This window comes from Hemicordylus capensis, chromosome 1 (genome assembly GCF_027244095.1).
Source record: "Hemicordylus capensis ecotype Gifberg chromosome 1, rHemCap1.1.pri, whole genome shotgun sequence".
NCBI lineage: Eukaryota > Metazoa > Chordata > Lepidosauria > Squamata > Cordylidae > Hemicordylus > Hemicordylus capensis.
Window position 1 is genome coordinate 219,957,586 of NC_069657.1, and position 19,035 is coordinate 219,976,620.

At 45.2% G+C, this 19,035-nt stretch overlaps 1 protein-coding gene and 1 long non-coding RNA gene across 7 annotated transcripts in view; one reads left to right on the plus strand and one right to left on the minus strand.

Annotated features, from left to right (window-relative positions):
- FLACC1 (flagellum associated containing coiled-coil domains 1) overlaps positions 1-18,702 on the minus strand; it is a 57,677-nt gene extending 38,975 nt beyond the window's left edge. The window contains exons 1-3 of one of the 6 annotated variants that reach the window (XM_053279673.1): positions 18,580-18,702; positions 10,427-10,565; positions 8,416-8,490 (exon numbers count right to left, since the gene is read on the minus strand). In XM_053279673.1, the coding sequence (XP_053135648.1) occupies positions 8,416-8,490; positions 10,427-10,530 (179 nt within the window). In that variant the 5' untranslated portion in view covers positions 10,531-10,565; positions 18,580-18,702. Of the gene's footprint in view, positions 1-8,415; positions 8,491-10,426; positions 10,566-11,762; positions 11,922-12,705; positions 12,812-13,028; positions 13,237-18,579 lie in introns of those variants that run through there. The other 5 variants (XM_053279681.1, XM_053279701.1, XM_053279691.1 and 2 more) reach the window with 5 other exon arrangements.
- On the plus strand, positions 11,613-18,053 carry LOC128337963 (uncharacterized). The gene is made up of 2 exons (XR_008312483.1): positions 11,613-16,374; positions 16,501-18,053. It is a non-coding gene; the product is annotated as an uncharacterized LOC128337963 (long non-coding RNA).
- Positions 18,703-19,035: the final 333 nt, after the last annotated feature.

The following is a 19,035-nucleotide window of genomic DNA, read 5'->3' on the forward strand; positions in this document are numbered from 1 at the left end:
TGATACCAAAGCATTTGAAATTACTCTTTGGTTACTGGATTTCCAACCAGAAATGTGAGGGGTGTTTGTGTTGGTTGGTTCTTAAGTTTTTAAAGTGAAGACTGCAAAAATGTTACCTTGGCTCCTGGCTTTCCCTATTAAGAATTCAGTTCTGTTTTTCATGATTTTATTCATGAGAAAGACAAGATATATGGGACAGAAAGAAATATTGCTAGACTTACCGTGAAGGGTTCTTTTTCTGGGTATGCAGAGGGCATCCTAATGTGATGGGTTTATCAAGCTCTGCATGCTCCGAGACAGGACCAATCAAATTTCAGCTCGGTTATCTCTATCCAGGCAGCTGTCAATCTTCCCCAGTTCCAGGACTGTTGAGCATAGAACACACAAAGAGCCAAGGAGAAGAGAACATCCAGGCCACAAAGGTGCAAAAGTAAAGGTAAAAGCAGTAGAAAAGTGACAGCATAAACTAAATAGCCCTGGGAGTCGCCCCCACCTCCCTGAAAATTTTGGTTTTATCGTTCGCGGGAGGGCCGGATGCCCTCCCCATACCCAGAAAAAGAACCCTTCACGGTAAGTCTACCAATGTTTCTTTTTCCTAGGTATGGGGAGGGCATCCTAACGTGATGGGACATACAAAAGCAATCCCAAGGGCGGGAGCAGATGATTAGACAACCTGTTGTAAGACTGTCCTTCCGATAGCCGCCTGAGCAGCATGAAAAGATGGGATCTTATAATGTCTGATAAAGGGTGACACTGATGCCCAAGTCACCGCCTTGCAAATCTCCTCCAAGGGAGCACGAGCGGAAAAGGCCGCAGAAGTGGAAGCGCTTCTTGTGGAATGAGCGGTAATGTCCCGAGGGTTAGGCAAATGGAGAGACTCATAGGCTAAGGTTATGGCAGCTCTAATCCATCTACTTAAGGAGATTTTGGAGGCTCTAGTCCCCAAGGATGCAGGCTGGAACGATACAAACAGAGAATCAGTCTTTCTAAATTTCTTGGTCCGCCTAATGTAAAGCCTAAGAGCTCTGCGTACATCAAGGGTATGCCAAGTGTGTTCCTTCGGGTGCACTGGCTTAGGACAGAAAGAGGGTAAAACCAAATCTTGAGTCCTATGAAGAATGGAATTAATTTTAGGCAAAAAGGTAGGGTCCAATTTTAAAACAACACAGTCCTTCTGAAAGATACACAACTCATCCCTCACCGAAAGGGCAGCTAGCTCAGACACCCTCCGCGCCAAAGTTATGGCAACCAGGAACAAAACTTTAAAGGACAAGATCCTCAAGGGAGTTGAATGCAAAGGCTCAAACGGAGCCTTAGTAAGCGCTTTTAACACTAGATTTAAATCCCAAGAAGGAAACCTATGTACAGGAGGAGGGGCCAGGTTGGTGGCTCCCCTTAGAAAACGTCTGATGTAAGGATGTAAGGCAGAGGAACCCGGTGCCAATAAGTTCAGTACAGAAGACAACGCGGAAGTCTGTCTTCTCAGCGTGCTAGGACGGAGACCCTTTTTTAGACCCTCCTGAAGAAAACCTAGAACTTCTGGAACCCCCGCCACGGATGGAATGACACCTAGTTTGCTCCCCCATACACAAAAGGCCGACCAGGTGACCTGGTAGATCCGTGACGTGGAAGAACGTCGAGAAGCCAAAATGGTGTTTTGGACCTGGGTAGAATATCCCCTGGCTTCTAGGGCCTTGCGCTCAACCTCCAAGCGTGAAGGTGTAACCAGGGAAGGTCCGGATAAAAAAGGGGTCCCTGCAATAGCAGATCCCTCCTTTGGGGGAGAGACAACAGTGGACGAACTGACAGCCTCAGCAGGTCGGAGAACCAAGGCCTCCAAGGCCAATAAGGGGCTATCAAAGTGACCTCCGCTTCCTCCAACAGTAGCTTCCTCAGGAAGGAGCCTAAAATCGGAGTTGGAGGAAACGCATAGAGTAAGCCTTGCGGCCAAGGAGAGGAAAGGGCGTCCACTCCCTCCACAAGCGGACAAAAGTATCTGGCGAAGAACCTTGGCAGCTTCGCATTCGCCTGTGTAGCGAACAGATCCAGCTGTGGACGACCCCACCTGGCCGTGATTTCCTGGAAAACCGCCGGGTGGAGACCCCACTCCGCTGGGTCTATCCGTTGGCGGCTCAGCCAATCCGCCTGCAAGTTCTTCGTGTCACTCAGATGCTCTGCTGTCACTGAACGCAAATGGATTTCTGCCCAACTGAACAGCAGATTTGACTCCCGCATGAGGGCCCTCGATCTTGTGCCGCCCTGGTGATTCACATGAGCTTTCGCGGTCACATTGTCCGTCCTTATGAGGACATGCTTTCCCTCCAAAAGGTCGTGGAACTGAAGGAGAGCTAATCAAATAGCTTTCAATTCTAACCAATTGATGGTGTTCTTGAGGTCCCTCTGGTCCCACAACCCCTGTGCATGGCGTGTGAGACAATGGGCCCCCCAACCAGAGAGGCTGGCGTCCGTGGTGACCACCACCCTCCTGGGGGTTTCCAGTAACACTGGTAAAACCCGTGGGGCTGAGGACAACCCGAAGGGAAGGGCTCTGTATTGGAATAGACATTGGTTGTAGGCAAACCGAAGATATTTACGGGACCCTGGGTGGATTGGTACATGTAAGTACACCTCCGAAAGGTCGATTGACGACAGGTAATTGCCCGGTAGAATCGCCGCTTTTATTGTTCTTAAGGATTCCATTCGGAATTTGCATTTGCATACGAATTGATTCAGTCTCTTTAGATCTAGGATAGCCCACCAGGAATCGTCCTTTTTTGGCACTAAAAAGAGAAGCGAATAAACGGCCACACATAATTCTGTCAAAGGAATCGGTTCTATGGCTTGTATGTCTAGTAAGTGTTGAATGCTGTGTTCCATCAGGAGTCTTTTGGAACACACTTCTGAAACCGGAGTTATGAAGAGAAAATTGGGGGGAATATCTACAAGGTCTATAACGTATCCCTGACTCACCGTACTCAACACCCATTGATCTGAGGTGCTGCTCTCCCAGACCTCTGCAAAATCTAAAAGTCTGGCCCCCACCAACATCGCGTCATTGCTTACGGTTCTGATTGTTGGCGTAGCCTCCAGAGCGCGCTCTGGCTGATCCTCTGCCCCTGTTGTTCCAAGGTTGACGCCAGCTAGCTCTGGATGTTGATCCCCGATCATCTCGACCTCTGAAGTTGTCTCTGGAACCTGAACTGGCAGATCTATTAAAGCTTCTGAAGGGATGAAAGGAATTCTGAAAGGCATTATTTCCCCTGAAATTCCTTCTGGAGTCCCCACGCGCAACCGGCATTGCCTTCTTTTTATCCTTAGTATCTACCAAAATTGGATCTAAGGATTCCCTGAACAACTTTCCCCCCATAAAGGGAGAAGCTGCCAGGGTGGACTTGGACTTGTTATCTGCCCGCCAATTCTTAAGCCATAAGCTTCTGCGAAGGGCCACCCCCGCTGCCATAGCACGAGAAGCGTGTTGCAAGCAATCCAAACCAGAGTCTGCCATAAGGGCAGAAGCTCTGGCTAGCTTATTCAAGCCCTGGCGGAGTTTCAGATTCTCTGGTGGAACTAGTTTAAGTAGTTCCTTTGTCCACAGAATGGAAGCATGGGCAAAAATAGAATTAGTGGCAGCTGCCCGTAAGACAGTTGCAGATGCCTCATGCGTTTTGCGTAACAGTTGATCAGATTTCTTTTCCTCTGGTGTTTTGAGGAAATCATCTCCCTCCTTATTGACCAGAGCCCCAGTGACCAACTGGGCCACGGGCCCATCGACCACAGGCACTGCTAAAAGCGCTATAATATCGGAGGGTAATGTATACAATTTCTTTGGAAAGGGAACAGAAGGTTTAGAGGATCCAGGTACCCCCCACTCAGCAAACATGACATCCTTAAATAAGGAAGGAAAAGGTACCGTGGCCGCCGACACCAACGTGGACGGAAAAACCTCTTGGTCCAAGCCAGAGACCGCAGGAGTGCCAGTCTCCTGTGTGACGTCCTTAATGGCCCTTTTGGCCTTAGCTAGTAAAATTTCAAATTCGGAGGCAGAGAAGAGACGAGCAGAATTTGGCTTTTCCACGGGGGCCTGTTCGTCAGACAGTTCCCCTTCCTCTTTTTCAGACTCGGAAGTCTGTGAATCTTCAGAGGGAATTACTGGACGTGGGACCACTACCTGGGAACGTACCGGGATTCCCGGGTTGTTCTGACCTGTCTGGGCCCCTTGTGGTTAATGTGGGGAACAGCAACCTGATCTTTTAATGGCACGGTAGGAGTTTCAGTAGTGACACGTTTTGGAGCTCTAGGCAACTCCTCACATGAGGAAGAGGAGTGATGAACGTGCCTTCACTTTCTACGCCTCCTTCTGGTGGTGTCTAGCAAAAAGGAACGCTCTGCCATAGGAATAGCCCTTCTAGCCAGGCTTGAGTCAGGGGAGGAAGAATAAGAAGGTCTCCTAGTCCTACGGGAAGGGACCACTGGCAGAGATGACTGTTGTATGATGGAAGGTTGAGCATAGGAATCCAATGCTCCCGCAGTCACACCCGGTTGAGAAGGGCAGAAAGTGCTTCCGACTGAGCTCATAAGAGGAGAGACCACCTTTAAGCAATGCCTTTTTACAAATTCTCCCAGCCATGCTAATTCACCCTCAGAAGGCTGCTGCTCACTTGGGAGAGGGGGCATATCCGGAAGCACCTCCCTGTTCAGCCGCTCGGCTGCAGTGCCAGCAGTTGCTGCAGCCGTTTTCAACAACGGAGCTTTAGCCGGGTCGGGAGCACTCAGCACAGTCGGCGCGATTAATGGACCCCGAGGGGGGTCGATAGTTGTAGGTGCCGTCGGAGTGAGGAGGGAGCCCAGAGAAGGAGCGATGGTAACAGGCGCTGTCGGCACTAAAATCGGACCCTGAGGAGGGTCGAAGGGGGAGAGCGGTGGCTGAACTAAAGTCTGGACAGGCGAAGGTCCATTAAGCGGAAGGGAACCCGTAACGGGTTCGGATGGCGGCACTATGCGCCCTAGGTCCCCGTCAACCCTGATAGAGAACAGAACAGAACAGAACGGGACCTAGAAAGGAGCGCTAAAATGGCCGCCGCGCCCTCAGCCGAGAGATCAGGCGGGAAAACGGCAGACGGTTGCTGCACCCCAACTGCTTGTTGCCACCTTTCGCTCAGAGGAGCGATGCCGGGAGAGGCTTTAGACTTTTTCTTTTTTGCCTTGTCTTTCAGATGTTTCGTCTTTTTAAAGGCTTTTTTAGGCGGTTAAACTGGCAGGTTAGAAACCTCCAAAGGTTCAGAAGGCTCTCTCTCCCCAACATTAGCTGTAAAGCTTAAGCTTGCAGTCCCCTCGTGGCTCGCAGCTGAGGGGACGGTCGCGGCTTCATTGAAGGGTCCCTCCGAAAGGGAACCCTTCAAAACGTCCCCCATATGCGCAGGCTCCATTAATAGATGTCAGGCTTAATAAGAGTCGCTCAAATCTGACTAAAATCGACTAAAATTGACTAAAATTTTGTCAAAAAATTACCAAACGGCGACTCCCTTCCCACCCTGGCACACAGAAGAAAGGAAGGGAGAAGTACTGGCTTGAGTAATACAGTGGAATAAGAAGTCAAAGGCTGTGACAATCTCTCACAGCAGGAATCAAGCTCTGTCTGCGGAGCGAGACAGGACTGGAATGGGAAGATTGACAGCTGCCTGGATAGAGATAACCGAGCTGAAATTTGATTGGTCCTGTCTCGGAGCATGCAGAGCTTGATAAACCCATCACGTTAGGATGCCCTCCCCATACCTAGGAAAATGAGCAAGATCTAGGTGGGGAAGTAGAGACTGAAAGAGTCTGAAGTTATTGACCTGGAGGTTTCCCAGACTGGGGTTTTACTACAGTGTAAAGTGGTGTGAGTTAGGATGATAATATAAAGTGCATATAAGTGTCGAAAAGCTTTAATAATAAGCATAAACTGGAGTAAATTGGGGCCGTTCACATTGCTGCTTTTTATTACGGTTTATTACAGTTCCTCATGTCACAACCACAGGTTTAAAACTTCAAATAAAAATATATTTTATTAAATACAATGAAAAGGCTTGCTTATGCCGATGATGAAGGGTTTCCCACATGACTTGGACATTCAAGTGGGCCAATACTTTATCTCTGCTGTGACTATGAATATATGGCAATGGCTATGACAGACAGGAACAGGAAAAGGAAGAGCTGGTGATTGGTCTTCTTAGTGAAAAAAATCCATTAGAGTGGTGGTGGGGGGATAGAGAGAAAAACTGGCAAAAGCTCCAATGGAATTGTCGAGGGCAGAGAAGAGAAGACCCCAAGAGAGCCTGGAGAAGCAAGAGGAGAGAAGTTGGTCAAAAAACCAGCAGATGGACCAGAGGTAGGGAGGAGAGCACCCCAGGAAAGGTGAGAGATTGTGGTGAAAGGAACCAGCAGCAAGGCCGGGAGCCTGCAAGGGACCACAGAAGAGTTTGGGGAAGAAGAGAGAGAGAAACTGGTAGAAAGAAGCAAAAGAAAGATTGGGAGCTTAGAGGAGAGTTTGAGGAGGGAAACTGATCGAAAGGACTGGAGGTGGAGAGGAAGGACAGCCCAAAGGAGTTTGGAGAGGGAGAGAAAGAAGCCAGTCCCAAGAAATGGAGGCAAAAGAGGAAGGGAGGGAAGACAAGCAAGTTGATCATAGTGAATTGTAGGGAAAAGAGAGGGGAAAGAGAAATGGCTTCCTTAACTATGGAGGAAAGCAGCTGCCAGTTCTCCAGGAAAGGCAAATCTATCAATCAAACTTATGCAAGTGTTGGGAGGCTGCTGAGAAGTATGAATGGGGGCTATGCTGTTGAGGACCACCAAGGATGAGGCGTGATTGGGATTTGCAGTTGCTAGGATCTGGTAATGAAGAAGGGGAGGAATAAAGGGGCTGCATGAATGAGTTTGCTATATTGGTGGGGACACTAAACGGATTCCCTGTCTAGTGGATTTAGCCAGAGGTGGTCTTCCTTGGGCTTTGTCCTGGGCTCTGATTTCACTTGGGAGAGCCTTTTTGGTTTAATAAATCCTCTTAGCCTAGCCTGACAAGTCACAAACACGTGCTTGTGGATGCATGCACACAGAAGGGAAGGGGGGATTAGGGGAGGAAAGAGAAAAATCCCCAGGAGCAGAGAAAGAAAGGGTTCTCCCTATACATCATGAAGGAAGAGGAACCCAGGTTCTCTATAGTGAAAATAGGGTGCCATGATAGGAAAAGCAGAGCGGCAACAACCTTCTGGGATGGATCACAGAGGCAGTGCAGTTAGGGGGCTGGCTATTCTCATAGGGGAATAAAGATGCTTCTAGAAGTGAAGGCTATGTGTAGGAGTGTAACTTCTAGGTTAAGCGTTACCTGTGGAAACTTCTAGCTGAGAACAATAGGTTTCAGGATTAGTTATTATTAAATGATGGGATTTCCTGAAGAGACAGGCCAAATACTGACTTTAAGGATTTTGGCTTGTTGATTTTGGGGATTAGACTGAGTCTGAAAGACTGACATCAGGTCAGCAATGACCCCTGCTAACTTGGCGACCCCTGCTAACTTGGCAAGGAGGCACCTTTTAACGTGGTGATTCTCTTTATTTAGCAGGGGGAGAGTAACTCCTCCAGTGACTGTTGCTGGTGTCTATCTTATGTTTCTTTTTAGATTGTGAGCCCTGTGGGGACAGGGATCCATCTTATTTGTTTGCTATTTCTCTGTGTAAACAATCCTGAGCCATTTTTGGAAGGGCGGTATAGAAATCGAATAGATAGATAGATAGACAGATAGCAATGTAACAAGGTAAAAAGGTGAGACCTGGCTGCCTTGCCTTTGGAGTCTTCAGGATGGCCAAAATTCCATAGGGGAAGCTGGTTTGAAAGATTCGGGTACCCAGACCTGGTTGCCCTAAAATGGAGTTTAGCTACTAGGCTCCTTCTTTAGTTGGTCTCCCTAGGAGGCATCTGGTTGCAGGGATAAGCATTCCTGGACACCCACCCACCCACCCCCCAGTTTAAGGGCAGGCATGTCCAGATTGCATAGTTTTCTTAAGGGGAAAGAGGGGGTGTACACAGAGACCCATTTGCTGGGCCCCTAACACTAGAATTCCCACAACTTGTCTAGTTTGGCCCTAAAGAGGAAGAGTACGCTTGTTGGCTTGCTAAATAATAAGTGTGGTATTGCATCCTTTCTGGGCATGCACAATCACAGCTGTAATATGAACGTCACAAAATGACTTAGTAATGCTACTAAGTCATTAGTAGCATATAAGCCAGCACTATACATTGCTAGCAATGCATATTCAAGGGGAACTTTATCTACCAACTCTGGTACACAAATGCCATTTGGAAGCTGTACACTTTGAAGTCTAGTTCCATTTTGTATACCATTTCTCTTTGCTTTTCTTCTTCATGTACAAGAATACTTGCCTTGGTAAACCTGCAGGCTTGTATTCAAACTGGGGCTGAAATTGGTCATTTTGGATCATGCCTAACTGAGTTGACCTTTAAAAAAAAAAAAAAAAGAACAGATAACAATTAGAAATAAATGCATTTCTATCAAAAGTCAAGCCTGAAATGTTTTTGGACATTAAGCCTTCTCAACACTGCAATGGCATAGGATAACCAATAAAGCTGGAGTCTAACAGTGTTATGCATGCCCCCTTTCCCCAAGTTATGAGAAGTTCAAAGGGCTGCACCACTCAGGTTTTGGCTTCCTTAGAGAAGAGATCAAAGGAGACTTTGTAATATTTGGCTTATTTACAAATGTATATATTCCACGTGTATATCAGGTGGAGGCAAACAGCATGCACGCCTGCCAGGAAGCAAATCCACCACCTCACATCAGTTCCCGAAAGAGAGGTTCTCTCTCTGCCTCCTAAGATACTTCAGGTGTTGCCACTCTCCCCATCTCCCTCAGAAAACTGCCTAACTACAATTTCCCCCCTCATACATCCCTTCTACCAGCCTTAACTTAGGGGCTAGTAGAAAGGATGTGTGAGAAAACTCCTGTTAACTCAAGACACCCCTCCAGCTCCAATACAGTTTCCACATTCTCTTTATATCTGCCAACCTTCCTCTGAGGAAAATCTACTGTCCTTTGGACTGTTCACCATTAATGTCGAACAAAGAATTGGCTGACTAGCCGCCATTACAATAAGGTTTGAGAGAATTCAAGGTGGCATGAAGCATAAATTACTGTACCAATGAAATAGACATTATAAATTTAGAATATCAACTTTGCAACAACTACAAAAGCTCTCAAAATGTTTTATATATCAAAAGCACAGCAAAAACAATGGTTTACATAGCAAAACCAAAGCAATGCTATGGTGCCTGGTGCCAAAGAAATTCATGATTGTATGTAGTAATTTGTCTTATACAGAGTCAGATCATTGGTTTATCTAACTCAGTATTGTCTAGCCTGTTTGGCACTGGTTCTCCAGGGTTTCAAGTAGGAATCCTTCCCAGACCTGCATGGAACCAGGAACCTTCTACATGTAAAGCAGCTCCTCTGATACTGAGCTATGGCTTCATCTTAGTCCTAAAAGAAACACAAGGAGACAGCCACTGGAAGGGCTACTATGTTGGGCTTAATAGGGCCAGTTGCTAACTGTTAAACTTTAGAGACCTATCTCTTTAAAAATATGCCTCTTCAGCTAGCAGGGGAGGCTCACCAATGAGGCGAGGTGAGGCAAGTGTCTCAGGTGGTACTTGTGGTCTTGGGTGGCAAGCATGGGCACCCCACCTGCCCATCACCCATGGTATCAAGTTGCCTTACCACTGCTCAGGGGTCGGGATGTGTATGGACAATCAGGGAGGCAATGGCTCACCATGCTGCCACCTCAGGCATAAGTGGTGGTGGTGTTGAGCTGTCCCTGATCATATTGAGGTGAAAATTCTAGTTTAAAATTGGCAAAAATTGATTGGTGCATACATTCATTGATTAGTCAAATATAACTTCACTTTACATCCTGATGAAAACAAAGGCTGCAGCACTTTGGCATCCAGTGATGCCTCCTAGAGTTCTTTAGATACAGGTTGTCATGTAATGCAAGAATTGCTTCTGTTGTATGATTGTTATGGCTGAACTCTTATGAGATAATCTATCTTTCGAGCTGAGAAATTATTCATCCTTGCTTTCATTTAGGAAGGGTTGTCAAACCTTCCCTTTATGTCCGGCTAAGACCTCTCCCTAGATGTATTTTTCATTGACTAGCTGATTTGCTACACATTTACTTCAGTTTTTATTATTTTTTAAGGTTGTTTTTTCTTCGGTATGCTTTTTTGAACACTTGTTGGAGAGATAGCATACATGTGATTGCTTATTTACTGCACTTAACTTTAATCTATCTATTACATATATTCTACATTAACATTCTGTGCCAATATTTATGTATCTACACACACACATGCACGTGTCTCAATACTTTCTACTTACTTTGCCTTCTGATTCACTGGGCCTGTCTTGCTTCTTATAAGCCTTTTAGCGCCTATCCTCCAAGGGTCCCAAGAAGGGCAGTACAGAAACTGTGACTGGGACATATCTGCTGTTCTCAAAAGGTTCGTGGTCAAAAACCCTTAAGATGGAAAGCCAAAATACAGCTTAAGAATTCAGGAACATGCACTGCTAGAATACTTTCCATGGGAAATAAGGGGCTTCTCTAGCAAAGCTTGTTGCACTGGTTTAAAGTGAGATCCTAAATCCAAGGGGCACTGAGAACCAGAAGGTGGTGTATGCAGGACAGGCTGGAGAAAGCTACAGGTTTCTTGTAGCACCAATGTGAGGAAAGCATATGGGGAAAGGCAAATAGCTACATTGTTTGATACCAAGGGGCTGGATAGACAGGGTGCTGTTCATGATGAGTTCCTGCTCTTGCCTCAGGAGCAGTGGTGTGTAGTAAGGTTGCAGAGGATTCTGGCACAAAAAGTGAATATGGGCCCCTGCCCTCCTGCCGCCGCCTTCTTCAGAGAGGCACAAAAGGAAGCTGCCAGCAGGTCCACTCCCTGAGGGGCCCAGGGACACCCCCTCCCCACCATTCAACTGTAGCTGTATTGCAATAATAATAATAATAATAATAGTAATAATAATAATAATAATAATAGTTGTTGTTGTTGTTTTTACAGCTGGACCCCTACTCAGTATAATGGACCATATAGTGTATCACTTTACCCTCCCCTTTAAATGGCTTCTTGTCTGATGCACCTTTTACTCCCTTTTACTTATTTCCTATCTCTTAAACAGGTGAAACAACGCTGTGGATCAGAGTCAAGTTGCAGATTTCAGTAGAAGAGGCAAAACAGAAGTGTGCAACCTTGAAACCTGAACGTGTGCAAGAATGAAACCAGAATGGGGTGGCAGGGTGGAGATGAAGCATGAATAGGCACGACAAATGCAAAATAGGTTCTGAAGCAAATGTGATAGAAAAACCCAGATCAATATGAAATTTCTGACCCCAGTGAGCCAAGGTAATAGACTAACGCAAGTGCTTAGCTTCCGGCCTAGAAGCTCTTCCACCTAATCTGGTGGAGAGCCAGCGTGGTGTAGTGGTTAGAGTGCTGGACTAGGACCAGGGAGACCCGAGTTCAAATCCTCATTCAGCCATGAAACTTGCTGGGTGACCTTGGGCCAGTCTCTTCTCTCTCAGCCTAACCTACTTCACAGGGTTGTTGTGAGGAGAAACTAAAGTATGTAGTACACCACTCTGGGCTCCTTGGAGGAAGAGCGGAATATAAATGTAAAATAAATAAATAAATAAATAAATAAATAATCCAACCAAATGGTAGGCTTCTGCTCGGCTGCCCCTCCCCCACAGTAGCCATGCAAGACCAACTGCCACATGAGGCAGGGGAGAGGGAAGCCGGCTTGCAAAGGTGTCTTCACATCCCTGCTCCTGCTTCAAGCAGAGCTGAACCTTTTCCCATGCTCAGAGGAACGAAGCATTTTCCATGTGCAGGGGTTTTGTTTGCCTGATATATAAAGCTTCTATTGCATTTTATGAACGTTGTGCGCTACTCTGGTGACTCTGGTTCAAAAGCAGGATTCCTATCTATGAAACAAGTTCTATCCAAGCTGGGTATGGTCAGTGGAGAGAAAATAATTCTGCACATGCACAGATGAACTTTGGCTTTTATTACTATTTCACACATCCAGGCTGAGACTTTGCACTGCAACGGGCGCCCTGGCCAGAGAAGAGAGGAAAATGCTGGGCTGCTGATAGAGAGAGGAATGAGGAAAGGTTGTGACAGCCAAGCCAGGATTTTCACATAAGCAGATAAGATGCTGACAATCCACAGGATTACATTAAGAAAACCCAAGCTTCCAGGGCCATAGCTAGGGAGAGGGGGCCTGAGTCTGCCCTCTCCCTGCCAGGCCCTCGGAGTGAGGGAGATAATGAAGAAAACAGGGAGGGGTGGAGCTGGGGTTATTTGAACCCATCCACTCCATTATAGCTACACCCCTGCAAGCTTCTCTCAACAGATTTCTGTTCAACCTGAAACAAATTCTTAAGAAAGCCATTAAGTTTAAAATATCCAGAGAGTAGAGTACTCAAGTAGTAAGATATGCTTGGGTTCTGTAGATAGCAAAAGATGCCTGAACTTAAAAAACAAAAGCACCATCAGTCAGAAGAATGGGACAAAATTTCCCACATATCACTCTCTAAGCCTGCAAGTAGCATCATATTGGTGTAGGCCTGAACCAGACCGAAGCCATGTTACCTTTGATATATTCTGTCTGTGTAAGGGGGGCCTAGGGGATTGCTTATAAGGAGTTGCTTTTCTGTACCAAGGAGGGCCAGGAGAGACTAGATAAGGGGTGATGAGGTATTCACCTAAAAGAGTACATGCGCAGAAGTTAGCTGGAAATTTACTGAAAGTCCAGACAAAGGAAAGGGGCAGTATCTCCTAGGTTATAAATATGTCATGCTTGTAAATGAACGGCGTCTTGGACTTGAGCGAGAGCTATCCATGACCGTTGCTACTATAGAGCAAATAAAGCCTTTTATAATCCTTCTCGGCTGGTGAAGTATTTGGCTACTGACCCAGAAAAGAACCTCTCTTTGTTGGGGTACAACAATCTTGGTGCCGTGACTCGGATTGGGGCCACGTTCCCTACACGGGTGTAGGGCACCACTGGCTCCCACTGGGCGGAAGGATCCCCGGCGAATCTGGACCGAATCGACGCAAGCCGGCTACACCTGCATTTTGCGGGACGTCGCATCGTGTCCGGACCGCCTGAGCTCCTCCACAAGCAGTGTGCCAGACAAAAGAGAAGGAAGGCATTGGTGAGGAAGAAGCACGCAAGGGTTAGAGTCCCAAGGAATGGGTGAGTATTGTGCAAGCCTGGACACTACAGACAACGCAGAGTTAGGGTCCTAATATAGTCCAGATGCACAGGGTGGGTTAATGTCCCACTTGGTTTCAGTCCCACTCATTGGGTTAGTCCCACCCGCTGGGTTAATAGTCCCAAGCCCCACATAGTGATGGGGAGAGCTCAGAGCAAAACAGGAGGGGAGTCATGTACCCCGCTGGAATGTGTTTTAAAGAACTGGCAGGTTCTTACGGGCGGCGACCCGTTGGGGAAGAAGAAAATGATTAATTTTCGTCAAAACTCCTGGCCATATCAGAAAATGGGGCCAAATGGGATCCAGAAGGATCCAAGGACTACCAAAACATTTTGCAGCTGCTTTTATTTTGTAGTTATGGTCTTGAGACCAGCTGATGAAGGGTTGTGGGTTCTGGAAGACCACATTGGTCACCGTCGGCAAGGTACCTTCCGGCCCACTAAAAAAAAATAATTAAAAAAATCCCCCACCGTATGTTTTACTATCAGAAGATTATTCAGTTCTACCTGGGAAGTTTGTTTAATATTATATGTTCAAAGGTTTATGGAATGGAATTGAAAGAGGGATGATTGTAATTTGCTAAAATCATGGTGTCTGTCTCTTGTTTCCAAACTCAAACAGTTGCTGGTTGCTTCAGCTGAGAAAAAGGGGGGAGCAAGGGTGAAACTGCATGCCCCTCCTCCAGTTTGTTGCTGTTGCTTAATTAGCTATTTTTGAGCACTATGAAAACTCAGTTCTTTCTTCGCTTATCCTGACCAAGCACTGCTCGGAGAGATAAAAAGTAGGGAGGAAGGAAGGAGAGAACTTAGGAGAGAAAAGTAATTCTGGATGGAATGTATTGCAATGTGGTTTGAACGGAATAAAGTGGGTTGAGTTGTGATTTAACTGGCATGTTGGAAACGGAATAGTGGGTTGAGTTGTGAGATTTATAGCAGAGTCAAGAGGAAAGGTCCTGTTTTGGATGGTATAAGGAATGTGGTCTGAGATAGGTTGGGGGGAAAAATGTTGATTTATAGACCATTTTGCTAATGACTGTGTTTTCTTGGGGTTTTTTGTGTTCCGCTTGACTGGTTAACTTGCTCATGGGTTAAGCCCTAAACATGCTTAAATGTTATATCACAGTTTATTTTGTTTAAATGCAGTTTAAAATATGTAGTTGTTCATTTGTTGTGTTTTTAAAATGGTATTTAAAATGTGAACTTCCCTGCTTCTCGTCAAAAATGTTTGTTTAAATGTTAACTGTGCCTGATGCTACTTTCAGGGGAGCTGTGTGTGTGTGTTTTTTTTCTGTGTGGGATTCCACATTCTGTTAAAATACAGAGAGTATTCTGCCACTCATCCTGGTACAGAAGGGACTTTTGCTGTATTTGTGAAAGTGTTTTAGTGACTTGCTACAAATGTACAGTGGTCCCTCGACTTACGTAAATAATCCATTCCGAACGCATGTTCGGAGGTCGAAATTTTCGTAAGTCGAGGAGCGCACCACCGAAGTCTGAAAACATTCGTAATTCAAGGAAGCCGCATCTAAACATTTGTAGGTCGAGTAAGCTGAATCTAAACCGGCAACTACTTCCGGTCTTTTTTGTTGCTTGTAACTCGAAAACAACGTAAGTTGAGTAGTTCGTAGGTCGAGGGATTACTGTATATGCAGAAGAAAGGGCAAGTTCTGTCCACTCCATTCTCCCGATGTCAGGTTGTATGTGTCCTTCTTGTCATTCAGATGCAATTGTTTTTGCCAAATGTGATTTTACACTGTAGTACTGGCCTTCGGTGACTTCTTTATTTACAAACCTGTAATACTTTCTTGAGCTAAAGGGAGGCTGGAGAAAAGCCTTGTATAAATGTATACTTTTAATTTTCTTCACGTTTTCTGTATGGCCTGTGGCTGTAATGAAATTGCTTGAGTGTAAGTGTTTAGGTACACCAAGCAGGTATATCGGTTCCTCTAACTTTGTTTAAGTTGTTTTTTTATATAGACTATACATGGAAAAGTGTCTCCAACATGGAATTGGTCAAATTCAGAGCCAATGGAGACTATGTAGAGTGTAGTCTCCCCACTCCAAATATTGAGTGAGAAGGAAGATCTCTGAATGGCAACTTGTTATTGTGGGTGAGAAGGAAAAAGGATTTCAAGTCAAATAGTCGAATGGAGTTATTGTTTTATATTTTTGTAATGTGTATGAAATATTTCTGCTAATTGATTTTAATGTAAACTAAGAGTATTATCAATGGGTCTGAGGCTTAAAAATTTATAAATTTGTCCTACCGCCAGCCCTGCTTTGCTTTCACAGGGAACTTTAGGACTCTAGATTGTTTATACCAAGTAGCAGAGAGTTCCAAAGGACCGGTTTGCATTTTACCTGGAAAACCTCCCAGTTTTAAAAGGGATCAAGTTTTTGTGTGTTATCGTAAAACCTACACCCTGTTTTCACAGCTCCTGATTAGAGATTTGATAATAAATTGTGTTTATCACAGGCTTTACTCTTCTGCAAGACTATGGACAATCTCTGATAACATTTTTTATTAAAGAAGCCTGTTTGTTTCATGAGACTCTAAACCTCGCAAAAGAGATTTTCAACAAGGTATAGTATTTTTCCTTGGGGGCAAGGACTGTTTCTTTTATATAGGTTTTTATGAGGATATTGTTGCCCTACCAAGCTTGCTAGTGATGAGGCTGAAGATGGAGTGCTGGAACACTACCTACACGTGGCTTAGATGGGGGCAGTGAAAATCCCAAAGGCCAGATGTCACTGACGAATCATGAAGTCAGATACACTGGATGGAGATTGATTGCCCTGACAGAAGTCTGTAAGTATGTAGGCAGCCAGCGTAGTGGTTAGAGTGCTGGGCTAGGGCCGGGGAGGCCTGAGTCTGAATCCTCATTCGACCACACTGCTGGGTGACACTGGGCCAGCTACTTAAACAGCCTGGCCTGCTTCGAAGGATTGTTGTGAAAAGAAAAAACTTATGTAGTACACGCTCTGGACTTTTCGGGAGAACAGCTGGATATTCGAGCACTGGAGTTTATGTTGTGGCCTCTCAAGTGATAAGACTGTTTGACCTGTCAGATTTTAATGCCTTTACAGTCACAAACCTACACGGGGGTATGGATGTGAACATTATTATTATTTTCTCTTTTTGATTTTCATTGTTTTTGCCTCCTGCTCAGGATTGCTCATCAGGTGAAGTAAATGAGGACATCATCCCCTGTTTTGGACTTCAGGGGGAGAAAAGAGGGCAAGCAGGAAAACAAAAACATAAATTGGAAAGAAAATGCCAAAAGATCAAATTGAAAATAGCCTCAGGTTTATTTATTGTATTGGGCTACGCAGGAACTCAGTTTCAGCATGTTGTCCCTACCCAGGGGAGGGAAATTGGTAATTCATGCATCTGTCTTTTATTTCTAACATAAGCAGGATTGCCTTGAACTGTCTCTCCCGAGAGGGATGTCTTTCTGTCACAGACCAAAGCAGTGGTCAAGTGAGTGAGAGAGGACCTTTCAGAAGGTCCGGCAGTGTGACAGACCGGGCTAACCATCATCAGCAACAGCTGCTGCCTGAGGGGGGTTCCCCATCTGCATTCCCAGTCCAGGCCAATGATGATGGAACATCCATCTGCTGCCCTGTCTTGTGTTCGAGGAAAGGGCCGTGTTGCAGGTTTCTTGTTCCTGATCCTCCTGCATCCCAGAGTGCTGTAGTTAAAGATTTGATGCCAAATATCTGAAGAAGGCCTGAAGGCTAACAGGCCAGCCAGATATTGAACTGCTAAAGTATCTGTTTTGTTGTTTATTTTTCTATGAAGTTATAAGACATTATTCCACATTGCCCACGAGGGGGGAGCCAAGGCTCTCAAGCACATGGACATCCGAGCTTGTCTATGAACACTAGCCAAACAAGCCAAAGCAATACAAGTGGATCAGGAGGACATCCAGGATAGCCAAAATCCTGCGACATTGAACAAGACCAAGGACTCTTGGTTTTTGCATTCTAGGGCTCTCCATGGTTTCCTTTGGCCATGACAGACCTTAAAAGGACACAAAAGGGGGGTGAGAGTTGATTTGATCCACTTTTTCATAGCAACTATGTACTATTTAGTCCTTAAATCCTGACTGATGTAGTAGTCAGAATCAGTCTCAGCAAGTGTTAAAGACTGTGGCTGGTGAGTTCAATTTTAGTGAACAAGGCAAAGTTAAGGACATGAATGCTAGGAATAGGAATTTGTGTAATAATGTGTTGCTGCTTACAATGTTTTCCTGTAATAACCACATGTGCTATGGATGTGTGCCACGCTACTAGAGTAGGAAACCCCACAGGCTGAGGATCAGTTCATACAAGCCCTCGATATGCAAACTCTATATTAAAGAATTAATATGTACAAAGAAAGAGGAGGGAATTGGTGTAGGCCTGAACCAGACCGAAGCCATGTTACCTTTGATATATTCTGTCTGTGTAAGGGGGGCCTAGGGGATTCCTTATAAGGAGTTGCTTTTCTGTACCAAGGAGGGCCAGGAGAGACTAGATAAGGGGTGATGAGGTATTCACCTAAAAGAGTACATGTGCAGAAGTTAGCTGGAAATTTACTGAAAGTCCAGACAAAGGAAAGGGGCAGTATCTCCTAGGTTATAAATATGTCATGCTTGTAAATGAACGGTGTCTTGGACTTGAGCGAGAGCTATCCATGACCGTTGCTACTATAGAGCAAATAAAGCCTTTTATAATCCTTCTCGGCTGGTGAAGTATTTGGCTACTGACCTAGAAAAGAACCTCTCTTTGTTGGGGTACAACAATCTCATCTTTTGCAAATACCTAGCTATGGAGGCACTTACAACAAATACCTCACGAGAGCTTTCAATTTGAAAGGCAACAGTCTTATTATTTTTATACTATCTGGTAGTAATATTGCTTACAGCAAATCAAGAGAAGAGTTTCAATCTGCAGGGCCAACCCCTTTGGGAGGCCATAAGTGGCTACCCCCCAGATTTTGAGTGTCAATTTTATATATTTATTTCATTCCTAACTGAAAATAGGTACCTTATGGGGTGCCTTTACATTCTGTTCTGTCAGGTTTTAAAAGCACTTGCATGTTGGGGGTGTTAAGGTGGCAGAGGGAGAGCAACAGAAACAAAACAGTTGGACCTGTTTCACACCCTCCAGTTTAAGCATCAAGGGCTTTTGTGGGGAGACAATTCAGATTTTAAAATGTCTTTGCCAGCCCTGTTAATTGGTATACTGCTTGAAAACAGACTTACAGTTGAAGAGATCTTACTGTTTAGCAGTTGTTTCTGTATGTATTAAAACCTGGATCTTAGAAACCTTGTAATGGCTGCAAGGTGCTGATTTTAGTTTTCTGTCTCACCATGGTTACCGTCTGCATCCCTTCATTCCATTTTAAAGGTATAGTACACAGGTTTGATTCCTCAGCTTAATTATAAGTATAGTTTGTGCTCAAACCCACTTATTCCAAATATATGAGGGGAAGGGTTAACTAGCTTTCAAATAACGCATGTCCTGAGTAAGAGGATAAACCAGAGAAAGCAGAAAGTTAAAAGCAAATGCAAACTCTCAACAGTCAGAAGTTGTTTCTGTGTCTTTGGGATAACTGAAGGAACCAGTACTTCACTGGCCATTTCACTCAGGTCAATTGTACTGCCAAGTGCCGTATCAAACCTGCAATTGCTGCTTCCCCTCCCTGCTTTTTAGGATAG